General features: G+C 40.6%; 1 protein-coding gene and 1 long non-coding RNA gene across 5 annotated transcripts in view; one reads left to right on the top strand and one right to left on the bottom strand.

The window, feature by feature from the left end:
• LOC111924901 (uncharacterized) overlaps positions 1–4506 on the bottom strand; it is a 17067-nt gene extending 12561 nt beyond the window's left edge. Inside the window, exon 1 of the long non-coding RNA XR_002861898.2 lies at positions 4419–4506. This is a non-coding gene — a long non-coding RNA (uncharacterized LOC111924901). The remainder of the gene's footprint in view (positions 1–4418) is intronic.
• Positions 1505–18324, top strand: RNF138 (ring finger protein 138). Of its 4 annotated transcripts, none has more exons than XR_015286905.1 (7): positions 1505–7185; positions 7950–8115; positions 9624–9739; positions 12627–12692; positions 13182–13287; positions 14065–14172; positions 15521–18324. XR_015286905.1 is itself a non-coding variant. In XM_023921189.2 (7 exons), exons 1-7 carry the CDS (start codon positions 6951–6953, stop codon positions 15587–15589), a joined length of 747 nt encoding a protein of 248 aa, XP_023776957.1. In that variant the 5' UTR covers positions 6641–6950; the 3' UTR covers positions 15590–18324. The 4 variants fall into 4 exon arrangements, 2 of the variants coding, with proteins under 2 accessions (XP_023776957.1, XP_023776958.1); XR_015286900.1 differs by having other exon boundaries at positions 12624–12692; XM_023921189.2 differs by having other exon boundaries at positions 6641–7063; positions 12624–12692.

Here is an 18324-nt window from a genome sequence, read left to right as displayed (position 1 = left end):
CTCATTTAAGAACTTAGGAAAAAATATGTAGAAAAATACGGACCTATGAAGACTTGCTGTAACAAGAGGTCTTCAAGACCTCAGTGTTGAATACATTTTAAAAGCATTTTTAAATTTGTTATCCCAACATAGGAAATTCAATTTGGTAGAATTCTTTGTTGATCGTGTTCTGGTTTGTTTTGTTTGAGTTGGACTTGTTTCTGTTTCATGTAACTCAACATGAATCCTTTACTAATATTTTCAAATTATAATACTGAAATAGTACTTGAGATGGATACTATTTTTTGTGTATGACTACAAAATACATTTTACTGGCATTTAGCAGTTTGATAGAATTTAATTCCACATGACCTGCTTTCTAGAAACAGCCATATTTTGAAAAGTCAGCAGTTTTTGCCATTTTTCTTGGGGGAGAATTATGTTTATTTTCAGATAAAACTCCTTGAAAATGTTGAATAAGACTGATCATAATCTAAATGTAAATGACCATCTCCTAAGAATTTGTTCTTCAGAAATCATTTTGAGTTATGAAGATGGGCAGCTCTTATTATTATATGCTATATAGAAAAAATACATATTTTAAAAATATATGTGTGTTGTATGACAAAAGTTCAAATTCTTTATTCCTCTAATTTTCTTTCAGAGCAGGACATGTTAGAGAGTTCAATTAAGTGTGCAGCCACTCTAAAATGACTCAGGTCTTGAAATTCAATGGCCTTTAGTTTTGTCCATTAATGATAAGAAGCAATTATGATATCACTATTGAAATGTTTTTATTTATTAAAGTCCCTATACTCTTTGCTGTGTAAATTCCTAAATGACATGTTATTCAGGTTGCTGAAGGCAGACTTATCTCCTTATCAGTTACTGTTCTGATGCTCAGAACATTTGTCCACAAACATTTGAAAATTGAACTGAGCTGAAAAATTGTCTCCACTATGCAACAAGACCATGCTCTGTACTGAAAAATGAGTAGGAATCCTCTGCTAAGAGGTGTCGATACTCAGTGAGCACTCCTGGGAATTGGTAGTTTGGTCACGCCTGCCCCAAGAATATCACAGCAACTAAATGTTGCTTTTAGAAAATGCCTGTAGTGATAGTGATCAGTATTTTCATCTGTTCTTCTCTAAGGTTATGGATAACCATAACATAGGTTGAGTGCTTTTCTGGATCGATATCCTGACATGCTGGCACAGTTCTGTGCAGCATCCATTAGCAAGGGTGACCTCTTGCCAGCAGAGCATACATCAGGTGCCTGTTACACACCCATGCTGCAGTCTGGCATGGCAAAAGAGGGATCCCTAAGATATCTGGCCAAGGAAATCTCAATACTTCTTTTATGGTTTGTAGTACCAAAAATGTATCAGTTACTCAGCACCCTCTAAAAGCATACTACTTATTCCCAGATCCTCCTTATTGCCCATGCAAAGTCAATGAGGGTGAGTTAATGGGCCATGTCTCATGCACCACAGATCAGAAAGGTCAGTCAGCGGTAGTAATGTATATAAGCATATTATTTTACTGTATTTGCACATTAAACTGATTAATTCTAGCAACCATTTCTGATAGGAAATAATAAAGAAAGTATATTAAATGTTTAATTGGTTTTGACAGCAGAGTACAAATGTACTTATAATTTTCCCCCTCCCCATCTCTCATAGACAAGCAGGTATGCACACAATATTTAAAATTTTAGCACTCTTATAACTGTGAGTGCTGGCTGGACCACTGAAAATGTGTAGTAAGTCTTATAATGGATACAACAAACAGTTATTACAGCCAAGTCAAAGACCATTGTTCAGTGACTTGCCTGATTTTAAATCCAGCATGTGCTATTTCTACTGCCCTAACTCAGATTTGTGTATCATTTCCTGTGTATTCTTGTCTGGGTTTTGAAATTATAATTTGAAAATTGCTTATGTGGTCTTATATAGGAGTCTGTCATAGTGGGAGGGTTAACATTTTTTCCTCTAAGCTTTGATAACTTCCCATAAATGGCTTCATTCTGAAGTTCCGTGAAGGCTGCGAGGTCTTCCTGTGACTTTGTTTGTAGGTTTGAGGTCAATAAGGTGTAGACTTGGATCTTGACAAACGTAATTTATTTCTCTGATGATTATTTGCCATGACATTTTAGACTCTGACTCTCACATCTCACAGAAGAGGTGTTTTAGAGAGGTTACAGATTCAAGGACCTGTAGACAAATCAACCAGCACTTCCATTTCCCACGGTGGGTGGGATGGGGGAAACACACTCACTTCCCTTTAACACTGCAGCTTAGTTTTCACTTTAACCATGACCATATAAGACAGAACCCCAAGTAAATGAAACATTCACACAGAGTGTATACAGTTTGCACCTTTATATGAGTTAATGTTTTAATGTGTACCATATACAGGTACATTGGCTTTTACAGCAGCCTCTCCTATTTGTTTGCAGCTCCATTCCAGGAGCAAGCCAATATTGTGTGTGTTGAGGATGACAGTGCAATGCTGGAGGTAATGACAAAGAGCAGCATTTCAGATACAACAGCACCAAACAAATTGGAACAAATCCCCCCTCAAAATAGCATTGGGTTTACTACCTACTGCCAAGGGCTGCCCATAAGTTTCCATTTCCATTTTCCATTTAAGACGAGACTTAAAATAAGCAAAATTGGTTAAATGAAAGCTGTTTTGAAATGATAGGAAGAAGTGAATATTCTATTTATAATAAGAAAAAATTGAACCCTGTTCAAGAGAATGGAATCTTTTAACTAACCTCTATTCTTACTGTGTAAGTTTAAAAAGCATTTTTTTACATGTACATTATAACATAGTATCTTTCAAAGATACACTTGATCTGTAAAAAATTAAAATTCATGTTCATTCATTGAAGCATATACAGTGATTAAAGTGGCTTTACTCACATGGTAACATTAACAAGAAAACTGCCCTCTAGACTTACGGCTCTGGAATCAGAAAGCGGCTCCTTTTTGGGAAAAGAAAGGTTCAGTGTATCATGTGCTTGGGAAATTTGCCTTCCTTTTCTTTGAGAACTGTCCTTGTAAAAGAAAACTCCTCAGTCAGAAAGATGGACAGTGCTGCTCCAAAGGTGTTGCAGTGTTGCTCGATGTGGTGGGAACATTTGTGTAACTAAAAAAAATCTAGTCACAGGGGAAAAGTTATTTGATTTATGGCCTCCTGGACATCCAAAAACCCTTTTACATGTATGAAATAAGCTGTAGGAGCATTGTCCTTAGTTTTGTCTTTGGCTGCCAGTGTTTGCAGATATACCTGGCAAGAGCAAAAAAGATGTCCTTCCCCTCGCACATGGCACCTTCTGACCTCTCTACAGTTACACAGCTTTGTCTCTTTCCCCTTCTGCTCACATCCATCTTTGACTGCTCCCACAGAACAAATCTCTGCATTTTTCATATGGGCAAGTAGGCGCGCTGTTCTTGCACCAGCATTGTCAAGAAAGCTACCAGAATAGTTGTACAAAAAGTATTTGTACAATAGTTGTACAAAGGTGATCTAAAATGTGCTTTTTGAGTGGCAGTTTATCCTTGTGAACAGTAGTTTACGAGCAGTTCTAAATGTTTTCACTGTTGAGATTTCATTTCACAAACACATTTTATCACAAGAAATAAAAAGTTGGAAGGGCCATTGGTTTCATTTCATCTAAGAAGTCTGATTTAAAATGCTCTCCTTCAAATAAATGTGTTTCATAAACTTCAGCTGCCTGATTTCTCTTTACATGTTGTTTATGTGAATGGCAAAAACTATGTCAGATTTACAAGGCTGGTGCCATGCACTATATTGCTCCATGGCATATAAGTTTTCAGCTCCAAGGTCACAGCTTTATTAAGGGATCAAGATTTACAATAACGTTAACAAGAGCATGAATGCCTCCACAGACACCTTCCTGTAGTTTACTTCCCTAAAGTCACCTGCACAGTTTCTCCCCCTGCCAAAGCTACTAATCGATAAATACTGCGGTCTCTTGAACAAGGTTCAAATGGATCTATCGTGTTGCTTTAGTAATAAATCTTTGCCTTTATTTAACATCTGCCTTCAAAAGACATAACCTTCTTTACCTGCTGTAATTAAACTTCCTAACAGACTTATCTGGTGATTAAAATCTGCTCCCTTTTTAAAGATTGAGAAACTGAGGCATAAGGCCATGTTTTGATGAAGTCATACAAGAAGAGTAGAAGACTTGGAAGCCCATCTCTGCCAGCCTCCCACGTGCTGAGGCTGAAGGCCATGCTGCCTGTACCCCAATGGTAGCTGTGTAGCATCTGACCTGAGGCTTCTGTAATTCTTCCTTTTCACATACTGTCATGGCCTGGCTAGGGTGCCCCTGAAGCTGACACACAGCTGTGGTGTCATCCTCACTGACACAAGCATATACAAGAAGCACTCTGCAGGCTACTTACCACTTAAAGGTAAAAAAGACACTCTGTGTCTTCTTCTGGCTGTCTCTGCAGTGCTGATGAGGTTACTGCTACCAACTGCTGCTAATCATCCACTCAGATTGACTGGTCCGGCTTCCTGCTTTATTTCATGGAAGATAATCACTCACTTTAAACAGTAGGGGGTTTTACCAGCCTATGAACACCCCCAGATAACCCTTAGCAGCAGTGATGAGAGCAGAGTAGCACAGCCATGGTTGCCAGAGGACAATTTACCACAACATCTCAAATTCCATGGGAGATCCCAGGGGTTCTGCCTTTTCCACCAGATTTTCTCCCAACCTGAAGCATGGACAGCGAATGTCCCAGCCCAGGCAACTTAATTCACTTTGGGCCAAAGGCTTTGAAAGTGCTTCCCTTGAGAGTTTCAGAACTGTTGGTACTTAGAGGCATGCAAATTTTGTCACCCTGTGGTCTAAAAATAAGGTATTCAGGGCAGTAATTGGCTCTTGTTCTGCTGTCTCTGCTCTTCCTTAGGAAGACACTAACATTGATAGGTAATAGTCCTTGTGACAGATACTGAACAAGAACACAAAGCCGGTTCTCAGAATCACAGGATGCTTTGTTTCTCATCTTCACCTGAAGAGAGAACTTAGCTTCAGCTTCACTCCCTGCAGTTCCCTCTCCCCTCAAAACTGTGAGCCCAGATGGCTTTTGCCAAAGCCCATGGACATTGCCTCTTGCTGCTGATCACTAGCAGCTACAAGAAGCAGCTCTGATGGATGTCTAAGGCATTTAGGCTTTCATTCAGTTTTGAAATGCTGAAAGCATATGTGAACCACAGCTCTGAATGTTTTGCACTCTCTCCTGAAAGTCTAACCCTAGGCCAGAGAGAGAGGGGGACCTTCCCACCTAGAGATCTCCTCTGAACATCTAACTATGGTACAGACAGCTGCAGTCAAGGAGACAGGGAAAACCAAGATGAAGGATCCATTTTCTCTCAGTCTTGGCACTGGAACAGGTTGTTGTGGAAGTTGCGGATGCTCCATTCCTGGGAGTGTTCAAGCCCAGGTTTGGATGGAGCTCTGAGCAACCTGGACTAGTGAAAGGTGTCCTTGCCCAGGGCACAGCAGATGGAATCAGATGATCTTTAATGTCCCTTCCAACCCAAACCATTCTATAATCTCTGAGCAAAAGAGACCAAGCCTAGTCTGAATCTTATATTTATTATGATTATCACCTTCATAAATTAATATAATTTATATACTCTCTATAAATCTGTTTCTTTTTAAAGCATTCTCAACATTTTACTTTTTGTTTATATGCCAAGAGTTATGTCCAGATGAGATGAGTGCTAGATATGCTTAATAGGTCCAAAAGTCTTCTGTATCTGGAGAAGTCTGTTGGCATCACTATACAGATAGACAAATACCACTGAACTACTCAATAAAATGACCACTAGTGCCAGTCACAGAATTCCAGCATCAGTTAGGCTGGAGAAAACCTCTGATATCATCAAATCCAACCTATGACAGAACACCACCATTGTCAGCTATAGCACAGCATTAAGTGCCACGTCCCATCCTTTCTTAAAAATCCCCAGGAATGCTGATGCCATCACCTCCCTGGGAAGCCCATTCCAATGTTTAATCATCCGGAAGAAATTCCTCCTGGTGTCCAACCAAAACCTCCTCTGGCACAGCCTGAGGCTGATTCCTCTTGTCCTGTCACTTGTTACCTGGGGGAAGAGGCCGATCCCCACCTCACTACACCCTGCTTTCAGACTGAGAGCGATAAGGTCACCTCCGAGCCTCCTTTTCTCCCGGACAAACAAGCCCAGCTCCCTCAGCCGCTCCTCACTTATGCTCCAGACCCCTCACCAGCTCTGCTGCCCTTCTCTGGTCTCGCTTCAGCACCCAAGTGTTCTTCCTGCATTCAGGGAACTGAACTGAACACTGGATTCGAGGTGCGGCCTGACCGGTGCTGAGTACAGGGAGACTGGACGATTAGAAATCTTCTAAATCTACAAGTAACCAGATCTAGAAATAAGCCAGAGCCTGAGCGGCGTCACCATGCAGGCTTGAGGCGCGGCTGTTGCGCGGCAGGGCGGCGGGGCGGGCGCAGCGCGGTGGGCGGAGCGGGGAAGCCTCCCGGACAGGGCGGAGCGGGGGCCGTGTCGTAGCAGCCCTGCGGGGCCGGGAGGCGATCGCCATGGAAACCCCGGCCCCGCCCCCGCCCCCCGGGTGCCGCCGGGAGCGCGGCCGGAGCTGCCGGGTCCCTCCTCTCCGGGCAGCGCCAGGTAGAGCGCGGGGCGGGGTTCGCCGCGGGCCGGGCGGGAGGAGCCGCGAGGGGCGGCAGGCGGAGCCCCGGCCGGGCTCGTTCCGCTGCCTCGCCGCAGCCCGGCCCGGATCCCACCCTGTGCCGGTGCCCCCAGCCATCCACTCTCGGACCCCCGGCAGCGCCCCCCAGGAGCGAAGCGGGGCCGGGCTCTCTGCCCGCCAGGGCGGGGCTTGTTCGTCGTCCCCGGTCCTGGCGGAGAGGCCCTTACGTGTTGCCATGGCCGAGGGGGCCGCGGCGGCCCCGGCGTGCTTCAGCGAGGATGATTTTTACTGCCCGGTGTGCCAGGAGGTGTTCAAAACGCCCGTGAGGACCGCCAACTGCCAGCACGTGTGGGTATCCCGACCCCCCGCCCCTTCCCAAGCCTTTTCCTCGCCTCCTCCGGCTCTCCGCCTTGTGATCCTCGGCTCCCCCCGCTCCCGGCGCACGGACCCTCGGCCTGGAGCCGCTGGCGGTGAGGATGCGAGCCCAGTGCCGCCCCAGCCTCCCCTCGCCTCTTTCTTTTGTAGCCGACGAGGACCGGTCATTTAGGAGAAGCCCCCCCCACCTCCCCGGGTGTCTGGTCGGCGGTGGGGGAGTTTCGCTGTGCTGTCTGAGCTAACTCGCGGTTTTTAACTTCGTGGTTTTCCCCGTTCCTTTTCGAACAAGGACGGTAGTGTGAGTTGTTCTCTCTTTTCAGCTCATCTATTCAGCATTTTTTTTTCCAGAGGGACGTTTGATTACAACGTGCCACTTTGTAGAAAAGCAAAATAGCTTTGGCAGCTGGTGCGTAAGGAAAGAGAGCTGCAAAAGCTGGTGAGCTGAGGTCTCTGGAAACGCGTGCTGAATGAAGCTTTGCAGTGGTCTTGGCTCTGCTTAAGCACAATAAACAGAAGTTACTTTGATAAGATTATCGAAAATCACGTGCTTGCTGCACCATTTAATATCTCATTAGTGATCAATCGGGTGTGCAGCTCGGTAGTACTAGTCAATAAATAAGAAGAGTTTTACCTAGAGTGCATTGCCAAGCTCCCCTGATTTCCATGTACTTCATCGTAAGCACCATAATTTCATATTTCTTTTAAATGCCAAACTTTGTATTTGGCAAACTATTACTCTGTTACCTCTCTTTCCCTCCCCCCCCTCCTCCCCCCAACAATCATCCAGCTCTCTTCAAGGACAAAGTATGTAACTCTGTATATTTTGCTAACCTGTATTTGTGGTAACTTTTCAATTTAGGTTTTGCAGGAAGTGCTTCTTGACAGCTATAAGAGAAAGTGGAACGCATTGTCCTCTCTGCCGGGGGAGCGTGACTAAAAAAGAAAGAACATATCCCAAAAGGGCTCTAGATGTTGAAAACAGTATGAAGAAAGCTTCTGGGGGCTGTAGATGCTGTGAGAAGCAGGTAGAGTAAAACTTTAAAAAAAGTTGAATAATTTTTTTGTGTTTTTCTCCGGACACACCTTTACTGTGTGTCATTCTCCTCTTGGAGCTGAAGAGCCTATAGCAGTTTGAACTTAGCTTTGTATGGCTTGTGTGTATACTGGGCATGCAGTGCCTGCTAGCTGTACCTAACATGTGTAAACTGAAAGAGCATCTTGAATTGGTCAATAAAGGCATTTTAAGTGGAGTGCCAGTTTTTCCCTAAAAAGATGGAAAAAAATGGGTATAGCTATAAAACTGGCAAAAGGAAAGTTAAGGAGCTGAACATGAAAATTGCAGATATATGGAAAACCTCAGAAACTCTCAGTATGGAAATGCAACTGCTTTTAGCTGCCATAAAATTTAATTTAAAACCAAAAAAATGTGAGTTGATTAGTTGCAGTGCCCACATGATCAATCATATGTAATTTCCTCCTTCCCCATCAGTCCTTTTACATTCCTTTCATTTCCTTTCCCCTTAAAGGATTCATTATGTTTGGAACACTGGGTGAAATCTTGACCCTCACTGAAACCAAGAGTAATGTCTCTTTTGCTATAAACAGATTCAGGATTTCAGCCACACTTTTTGTTTATAACAAAATGCATCAAATCCAGGTAGTCTTTATGTTGGTTGCATTTCACCTGGGACTTCTGCCAATGTGAAGATCAGCACTAATGGAATCATCAGCTGCTTGCATTGTTCCACATGATTCATTGGGATGAAAAGTGGGGAGAAAGAAACTGATAGCAGGTTGGTAAATGGGAAAGAAGAACCAAACGGATGGAATTCAATGGAATTTAGGCACAGGCATGCAAGATACAATCTTGTTCAGCCTCTAGACCTGTGAGCACCTTCTGACAGTGCTGTTGGACCTGGAATTCAGATTTAGGGCATGTCCAACACAGCTGTCTTCTGACAAATCTAAGCAACTCATTCTCTTAATTTGAATTAATAGGTCAATAGGTGGCCTTAAGCTGGTGATCATTCACCTTTTTTTTTCCCTCCCCTGCCACTGAGTAAAGGAACACACCTAATGCAAAAAGAAAATGTTCCTCTGCATGAGGTAACAGCAGGCCAGAGAAGACTGAAGGAGCAGTGGTGCTTATCCCATCCTCACAGCCACTCTGTTATAGCTCATCACCTATTGATCCTGGATCTGGGATGTGTAGTTCCAGTGACTTTTTTTTCAGTTAAATGGTGTTTGCTTGCATCTTTCATCCCTGAGAGCTCTCAGATGTCCAGCAGTTTGAGTGGCAGTGTTCTCCAGTCTCACAGAGTAACACTGGCTCTGAGGAGAGAGGAATCGGAGATGTCCTGTTGGTGAAGAAAGTATTCATGCTCAGAAGGGAGACACAAGTTCTGGTTTCTGCTGCCGATGAGGTCTAAATAATTCCTGGATGCATTGCTTTCTGTTGGCAGAATTGTCTCTTCCTTCTATCTATCCCTGGATTACTTAATATGATTTGAATAATTTGGCATTTTATTTTCAGGTTAGATTTTCATGGATGAGACAGCATTATAAAACGTGTAAGAAGTATCAGGATGAATATGGTGTTTCTTCAATTATTCCAAACTTACAGATTTCCCAAGATGCAACAGGGAACAGGTAATCAGGGTGTTCTGTGTGTAGCTGTGCATCTTCTTTCCCCACCCCTCACCCCATGGAGAGTACTTTTTTCCAGGCCATTCCTTCTATTTGCATTAATTAATAATATTTCGTGATTCAAAATATGAGTTTTTCCAGGTATTTTTCTCTATTCTTAGCAGACAGAAGAAAACCTTTCTGCATGAAGGCTTTGAAATGTCTTCTAGAGACTCTCCTAAGAAGTATTTAATATTTGTAGCTTGCTTTCCTTACCTTGACAGCATTTGGGCAGCTTGCTTTGTAACATATTTCATAATATTTACCTCTGGAGAAGTTCCTGTCTATTTTTATTCCCCCTCCCCTTTCCTAAGTTTGTTTTGGTGGGTATCCTGTTTCAAAACATTACTGTGCAAGCTTCTGCTTTCTGATTGAATTTATTTTAAACAGATCCCTATGAAATATATAAGGAACTCCAGTGTGCTACACACTGTAAAATCAAATGACACTTGCCATTTGTTTTCAGGCAGTAAAACTAATCTTTTTTTTTTTCATAAATTTTCACTGATGATAGGGGTTGGGAATTTTTGGTTATTTTTGAAAAGCTTTTTATGTGTTCATTTCACAGAGCTTTATTATATATATCCCATCCTTTATTTTTTTTCCCCATTGATTTTCTATTTTTAGCAGTCTGAACTTGTCTGTTTGGCTTTTAACAAATCAGTCTATTGAAAGCTGAAGCTGTAACTGGAATTAGCTATAGCAATGTTTCACCAAAGTGTCTGCATATTCTGATATCACTGTTTATACAGTTTGCCACAGTAGAATACCTGTGATTATAATATCACGAAGTATAAAAAAATTTACCATTACCATATTTGTGACTTTAAATATTCATGTTCATAGCATGTCTGTACAGTTTCTTCTGGCTTAGCTAGAGGTGTATATATGGTCAAATTTACTTCTAAAATGTTCTTCTGCTTTACTCTTCCTTTAGGAAAAAAGTTTATTTTGTGTTCAGCATAAGAAAATTTACCTTGCTGTAGTTGAAAGTTGCAAACTATTTGTGTGACTATAGGCAGTTAAAGGCCTATTTACACCTTCCTAAGCCAAAATAACTTAGAAAATGCTACCTGTCTTACATTCATATAGTTCTTAATGCTTTTTGAGCTACTTGGCTGTCACTGGCTTTGCCAATCTTGTTGACTAAATGTTTGTTGTGTTATATGCCACTTTCCTGTGAAGTTGTGTAGTATGCCACCAAGCATCACCGTGGTAATTAAATTGTGCAGAGAGGTCCCAGTTGACTAGGAGTCAGCAAATGTAATGTCCATCTATGCGAAGGATCAGAAGGATGATGCAGGGAACTACAGACCCGTCAGACTGACAGGTGTCAGTCTAATACTTTGGTGTATAAGGGGGAAGTAATGGAGCAGATCATCCTGAGTACCATCATGTGGCATGTGCAGGACTACCCAGGAATCAGGCCCAGCCAGCATGGGTTTACAAAAGTCAGGTCCTGGCTGACCAACCTGATCTCCTTCTATGACAAAGTGACCCGCTTAGTAGATGAGGGGCTAACTGTGGATGCTGTCTATCTAGACTTCAGGAAAACATTTGACACAGTCCCACTGTACTCTTCTGAAGAAGCTGGCAGGCTATGGCTTGGACAGGTGTGCTCTTCACTGGGTGAAAAAACTGTCTGGATGGCCAGGCCCAGAGACAGGTGGTGAATGTAGTTACATCCAGTTGGTCCCTGGTCACTAGTGGTGTTTCCCAGGGTTCAGTTTGGGGCCACTCCTATTTAACACCTTTATTGTTGATTTGGATGAGGGGATTGAGTGCTCCCTCCACGAGTTTGCAGATGACAGCAAGTTGGGTGGGAGTGTTGATCTGCTGGAGGGCAGGAAGGTTCTGCAGAGGGATCTGGACAGGCTGGATCAATGGGCTGAGGCCAGTGGTGTGAGGTTCAACAAGGCCAAATGTCAGGTCTCACAGTTTGGTCACAACAACTCCAGACATCGCTGGCTGCACAGGCTGCGGGGAAGAGTGGCTGGAAAGTGCCCCAATGGAAAAGGACCAGAGGGTGCTGGTTGACAGTTTAAGCCACAATCTCACAGTGTGACCAGGTGGCATCCTGGCCTGCATCAGGAGTAGTGTGGCCAGCAGGACCAGGGCAGTGATGGTCCCCCAGTACTCAGCACCAGTCAGGCCATATGTCAAATCCTGTGTTCAGTTCTGGGCCACTGAATCCAAGGAGGACATTGAGGTGCTGGAGCGATTTCAGAGAAGGGCAGTCGAGCTGGGGAAGAGTCCTATGGTGGGCAGCTGAGGGAGCTGGGGTTGTTTATCCTGGAGAAAAGGAAGCTCAAGGAAGACCTCATTGCTGCAGTTAGTTGAGACAAGGTTGTAGTGAGGGGAGGGTCAGTTTCTTCTGCCATGTCTTGAAGTAAAAGAACAAAGTGAAATGGCCTTAAGTTGCACCAGGGAAGGTTCAGATTAGATAGCAGAAAGTTTTTGGGTTTTTTTATGGAGAGCATGGTCAGGCATTGGAATAAATTGCCCAGGGTGATGGTGGGGTCACCATCTCTGGAGGTGTTCAAGAGGTGTCTGGATGTGGCACTTGGGGATATGATTTAGGGGTGATAACAGTGGTACTGGGTTGACAGTTGGACAGATGATATTGAAGGTTTCTTTCAGCCATGGTGATTCTGAAAATACTGAGACATACCTTTATCCAAAGGAAAAGTTGTGAGGGTTAGGATATGTTCCATTGTAGCTTGCCTTGAAATTCATGGGACTTAATCCATGTTTCCCCCTACTTCTGTTACTGTTAAACTTTTAAAATGTTGATTAGAAGTTGAGTAAAATAATCTCAAGTTTCATTGTTTCTTTTCTTAATTTCAAGTAGCAGGAGTGATATGATATCTGATACTGGCGAGATGGCTAATAATCAAATACTTCAAGGAGAAACAAGGTAGGTTGCTTACTTGTCTATATTTGTTATTAAAATAGATTCTGATAGTAACAGTGCAAACTTCTGCTAATGGAAAAACTAAAACACAAAAAACCCACACAAAACCAGCAGGAGCTATATTTATAGAGTCCTGTAGTTTCTTGTACGCTTCTATCTATTTCTTAGAATTTGGATATTTCAGTACTTTGTTGAAGGATGGACTAAAAGGTGTTACAAGAAAGCAAAACCAGGGTGCAGCTGCAGTGGGAACAAAAGAAACCAAGTCTCAGAAGGGTGCATTTAGGCATACCAATTGTAAATGTACTTCAAAATTGCAGTTTGGTAGTAGCACTGGGATGCCTTTACATCTACTAATATGTCAGTAGGGGTGGGGGAGGTTTTCTGTTGTTACCAAAGCAAGGGAAAACAATGATAGCTTCATTTGTATGCTTGCTTAACACTACTTCTGAAACTCTTTTCTGTTAAATACTGTTGTGTTTCTGTTTACAGTGGACACCCAACCTTCAAATGCCCCCTGTGTCAGGAAGCCAATTTTACTAGACAGCGCTTGCTGGATCACTGTAATAATAGACATCTTTATCAGATTGTTCCTGTGGTAAGTGGAGTTACTTATGTATGTTTTTTAAGCTACTTTCATTGTAATTATGTGGACGACTTTAACTGTACTAGTCTATATCTGTAACAATTACTGTGGTTTGAGAAAGACAGACAATACACTTCATGCAGTGCATTTAAATTGAGGAGTGACTTTGATGTGAGAATGTTTCATGTCCACCCTGCTGGTTCTAAGGCATTTCTGACTTAGCTGTGTTATTTATCTTGATCTGAAACAGGCTTAGTTTTTGAGCCTGATGCTTAACTCTTCTTTATTTAGTAGTTCAAATCTGTTTCTGTAGAATCCCTTTTGTAACGTAACTACTGCTTCATATGAAACCTACAGCCACTTGAAAAGTAATCCAAAGTAACTAGAGAGTCTGAAAGAGAAAAACCTGTTTGATTTTCTATTATTTTCATCTGTACAGTGTGTTATTTTTTCTTTTGATTTACTTGATCGTCTCAGTTGTATGAAAAATCTCCTAAACAATAAGTAGGATGCAGTAGTCACTTTTCTAAATTAACTCAGACAGGTATGATAATCTTCCACTCCTAAGAGAAACATTTTAGAAATTGACCAAGTTGAAATGTTATTTTTGAGTGTTACACAATTGAGGAAAAGCATACTTAGTAGTATGATTTGATATTCATGTCTTACTGTGTTTTGGTAGTGGATGAGTAATAGACTAGTTATTCCTGTAGAACATGTCTTTAATGCATTCTGTATTGCCAATAACTTTTTTTCATTTTGTTTCTTCCCTTCCCACTCCAAATTCAGATCTGTCCTATTTGTGTATCTCTTCCTTGGGCAGATACTAACCAGGTTACTAGAAATCTTGTTGGCCATCTAAATCTAAGACACCGTTTTGACTACGGAGAATTTGTGGTAAGCTTTTTCTTCTTTGATGTGTGGAGGAAAAAATGTTAATTTTTTTTCTAAAAATCAAAATGCCACATAAAAATTTTGCACTTAACATATACAAAAGTACACGTACAACTCTGGACATGCTGTGTTCCTGTTCTGTATGGAACTCAGAAGCAGACATGTCTGTTCTTAAACTTTGTTATCAACGTGAAGTGCTACTGGGAATAGGTGTTGTCAGTAGTTAAACAGCTCCAAGCTGATGAGTTAAGTCTTTGGTTTAATGTTCTCAATCTGATCTATTTATTGCTTTTACTCTGTTTATTAGAACAGTTTATGACTGCTGTTTCTGGGGGAAGTGAAATAGATACCAGTCTGTTTTATGGACATTGTTGACCTTTTAATGCAGAAATTGTGAAAATATATTCTCAGGACTCAGTGTGCGGCTTGACTAGCTGGTATTGCTGCTACAACTGCTCTTCCTGTTTGTTGTGAGAGAGACTGAAAAAGAGATGTGTCACTTAATCAGTTTAGGCTGCCTCTTTTCAGGCTCTCTTTGAGTAAATAACCTTGAAGTAGGTGCAGAACTGTATACACAAATGTAGTTAGTGGCTGATTCATAAGTCAAGCCAACCATTTGGGTTCTGCATGTGGGATCAGGGAGCTGGAAAGTTTGTGGCTTTTTCTACAGAGTTTGACAGGCTTTGGGGTGTGCAACAGGCAGCCTCACTGGGTCAGGATGACAAAGATGATGTATCTTGTCCTTTGAGTTAACTGTGATAAAGGCCTGAAGAGCTAGGGTTTGATAGAGGGGATTGGGTTCTTCACCATGAGTGCATGTTTGATGACCTAAAACTGGGGAAACTGCCAGAGTTGTACTTAAGAGATTCATTACTCTGGCATATTAAGAACCTGGAGGATATTTCTGCAAAAAGTAGCAGACTTTTTGTGTTCTATGTTTGCTTTCTCATTTTAAGCAGTGTATTCACAACAATCTCTGATTGGTGTTGTCTGGGGATGCCATTTTGTTTTTATTAATGGAGGATGTTTTGGCTGGTTAGAAGCCCTGTTAAAAGAATTGTGTGACACAGACAGCATTCCTGAGCTGACTGTTCCATAATGTGATTGAGCCAGGGAGAGGAGATGGACCTTCTGCATAATGAGTCTTGTCCCACTCAACTGATTCTTCTCCTGTCTCGTGTGTCTCTTGGTATTTGGTTCAAGAAAAGATTCTGTGCAATATAAACAATCATATAGTAGCATAAAGATAAAGAGTGTTTGTTTAGGTGCCATTGATTGATGAAGATTAAACTAATACCTATGCCATATCTTGGATATTTGTCCATTTTGATGATGTTTTCATTTTGTTTAGAATCTTCAGCTTGATGAAGAAGCCCAATACCAAAATGCAGTTCAAGAATCCTGTCATGTGAACTTTTAAAGTAGAACCCCCTTCATCTTCATACTGTTTATCTGAGAGAAAAATTGCTTTATTCTGTTGGTGATCTGAAGGGTATATTAATAAAAATTGTTTAGTAACCACTTTTCAGGCTAAGCTTCTTTTCACACTCATAAAGACTTCTGATAAATGATTTTATTGAAACTCAACCTTGACATCTTGACTTGAGTTCTGCCCCTGTGGAATTAGGGACATTTTTGGAACTTTTCACTCTTGTCTTGATTTTCTCTAACTTTTACTACTCTATTAATTACATGTTCATATGATTAATGTAGGATGTTTTAATTCACCAAAACCAACTTTGAAAGTATCTTTAGAAAGACATGTAGTGATGCTCTGTTGAGGTTCTTCAAGTTCAGCTGTCTTCTAAGGTGTCTTACAAGATGATAATTTAATTTTTTTTCTCTTCCTGCCAAGGACAGGCATTTGTCCTTCCAAGAACTAATTTTATTTTGATGTTGTGATTTGTTTTATACTATTCCTATGTGACTGAAAATAACAGCTTAAAATATTAAAATATTTCTTTTCTATAGATCAACAATGCAAAGCAGGGCTTTTTTCACCTTTCATTGAGAAAGAATGATGCCATTGCCTAGGAATAACTAAATTTGTTTTTTCCTCTTTGGGAATAACTAAAATAGGATGCTTGCTTACTAATGTGATGAGTGAAGAGTATTCTCTGTACTCCTAACTCCTAAGGAAGATTACATATTTTCTGAGCTAGTCAAGATGACATGCAAAAAGGTATACTTTTTTGGCCTATGCCTGTGACGAGATTTTAATGGAGCTTTTTAAGAACTTGGTCTTGCATTTGAAAGTTAAGTTTTGGTCTGTCCTGTCTTTCATGGAAGGCAACAACTAAACTGGCTTCACACCTACCAAAACTTTTATTTTTGTAAAGCTGTTTAAAAACTGTACATCTCCTGCATCCAAAGGCTTCTAAAAGCAGTTAAGGAGAAAGAAACTTACTCTAAAATAGTTACCAACATATTTTAACAGTTCCTGTTCCAGATTTCCACCTTCCCAACAAGAGCATTGTTAAAATTGGAGGAAATAGTAATAATGCAATTTTGAATCTAAATGGAAAATCCATTTGTAAAAACTTTGAAGATCTTTTATATAATGCTAAAAGGGAGAAGGGGAAAGAAGGCTGCACAGCATACATTTCAAAATTTTAAATAGTGTTCTGAACATACAGCTGTTAGGACTGACTGCATTCTCTTTCCATTACCCATTATCAAGCTATCATTATTAATGAGCATTGCTTATGTGGTGGAAAACACCCCCAGTAATTTTCTTAGTCTAGATGGTGATTTATATGTAGTAATATCAGTTGTGCAGCCAAAGTACAGTCTGCTTCTTGTGCCCTGCCTCCCTGTTACTCTCCAAATAGAGGTTTTGATTCTTTAAATGCTGAGGTATTTCATGTTCCAAAACTGGTAAGGTTGAACTGCCTCATTTTACAATGTAATGTGTTTCAGAACTGCAGGTTCTAATTTATTGAGTGTTGTAACTAACCCACTATACATTTTAACTTTACTTTTCTATCTTAATTTTTTTATGAGTGTAAAACATTATTAAAGGCATTGCTGGCTAAAATTCAGAGCAAATTGTCTATTTCAGAATAGCTGTCTATTTCAAAAAACTTCTCTGAAGGTTATATCCTTTTATAACAACATTTTTTGCATTTTTTTACCATCTCACTACAGTATTTTGACAGCAGACCACACTTGGAACTTGTATTCCAGTTCCTTATTTGCCCCCATACATGTCTGTGTATTCTCACTTGTCTGTCAGCTCTAGTGCATGTGCAACCACATACTGATTTGGAGTGCTTCACTGAGCCAACAAAAAAAAAAAAATTCAGATTTTTAATTTTGCTCTGTAAAGCCAACTATGAAACAGTGCCCTTAAACGTCAAGGTACCTGATGCTGAAGTTTTACCTTTTTAAAGTAAAAACACATACTATGGTGATTTATTACTACATATGTTTCCTAAGGAGTTTAACAGTTACATATAAGTTTAGCTAACTTTTTTACATTCAATAAAATGTTTATATGATCTGGCAATAAATGCCTACAGCCAATACAGATTCTGAATGCCTCATGGACACTGGAACTAGTTATTTCTATTACTTGAATATATCTTGGGAATTGAAAATGGAATGACATCTGTTTTAAAACTCTGGGAAGCAATTTTTTTCTATAGCAATAATTAGTTGTCACTTGATGAGCATTTTAGTCATGTTTAAATGTTGAGAGACTTGAATACACATTTTAAAGCAACAAATGTGTATTAATGCAATACAAAAAAACCTTTGAAAACATTTATCCTCTTTATTTAAAATTTGTATTGGCAGGTGCTGCCTTGCTTAAGATTTTGTACTTTTAATATTAAGAGATTGCATCCAATACATTCACTAGGTAAGCATTTAATGAAAATTAAACTATTTGAATATGTTGCTGCTGGTCATGATCTTTCTCACTGAAACTCAGACATGTGCAAAAAGCTGTGTATTTGTGATGGGGATGCCCAAAACATGAAATCTGTACTAGAAGATTGCTTCTTAACAATGTTTTCATGCTCCTGTTGCATTATGTATGGTTTCAGTACATTATGTTTGAATTGTACCTTCTGGGTTTTTTCCTATTAAAGTATTTTATTTTCTATTTGTCTTTTTGTTGCATAATAAAGATGATCAGTTCCCTTGGTGCTA

Source organism: Cyanistes caeruleus, chromosome 1 (genome assembly GCF_971803275.1).
Source record: "Cyanistes caeruleus chromosome 1, bCyaCae1.hap1.1, whole genome shotgun sequence".
NCBI classification, from domain to species: Eukaryota; Metazoa; Chordata; class Aves; order Passeriformes; family Paridae; genus Cyanistes; species Cyanistes caeruleus.
This window is presented reverse-complemented; position numbering and strand designations above follow the sequence as displayed.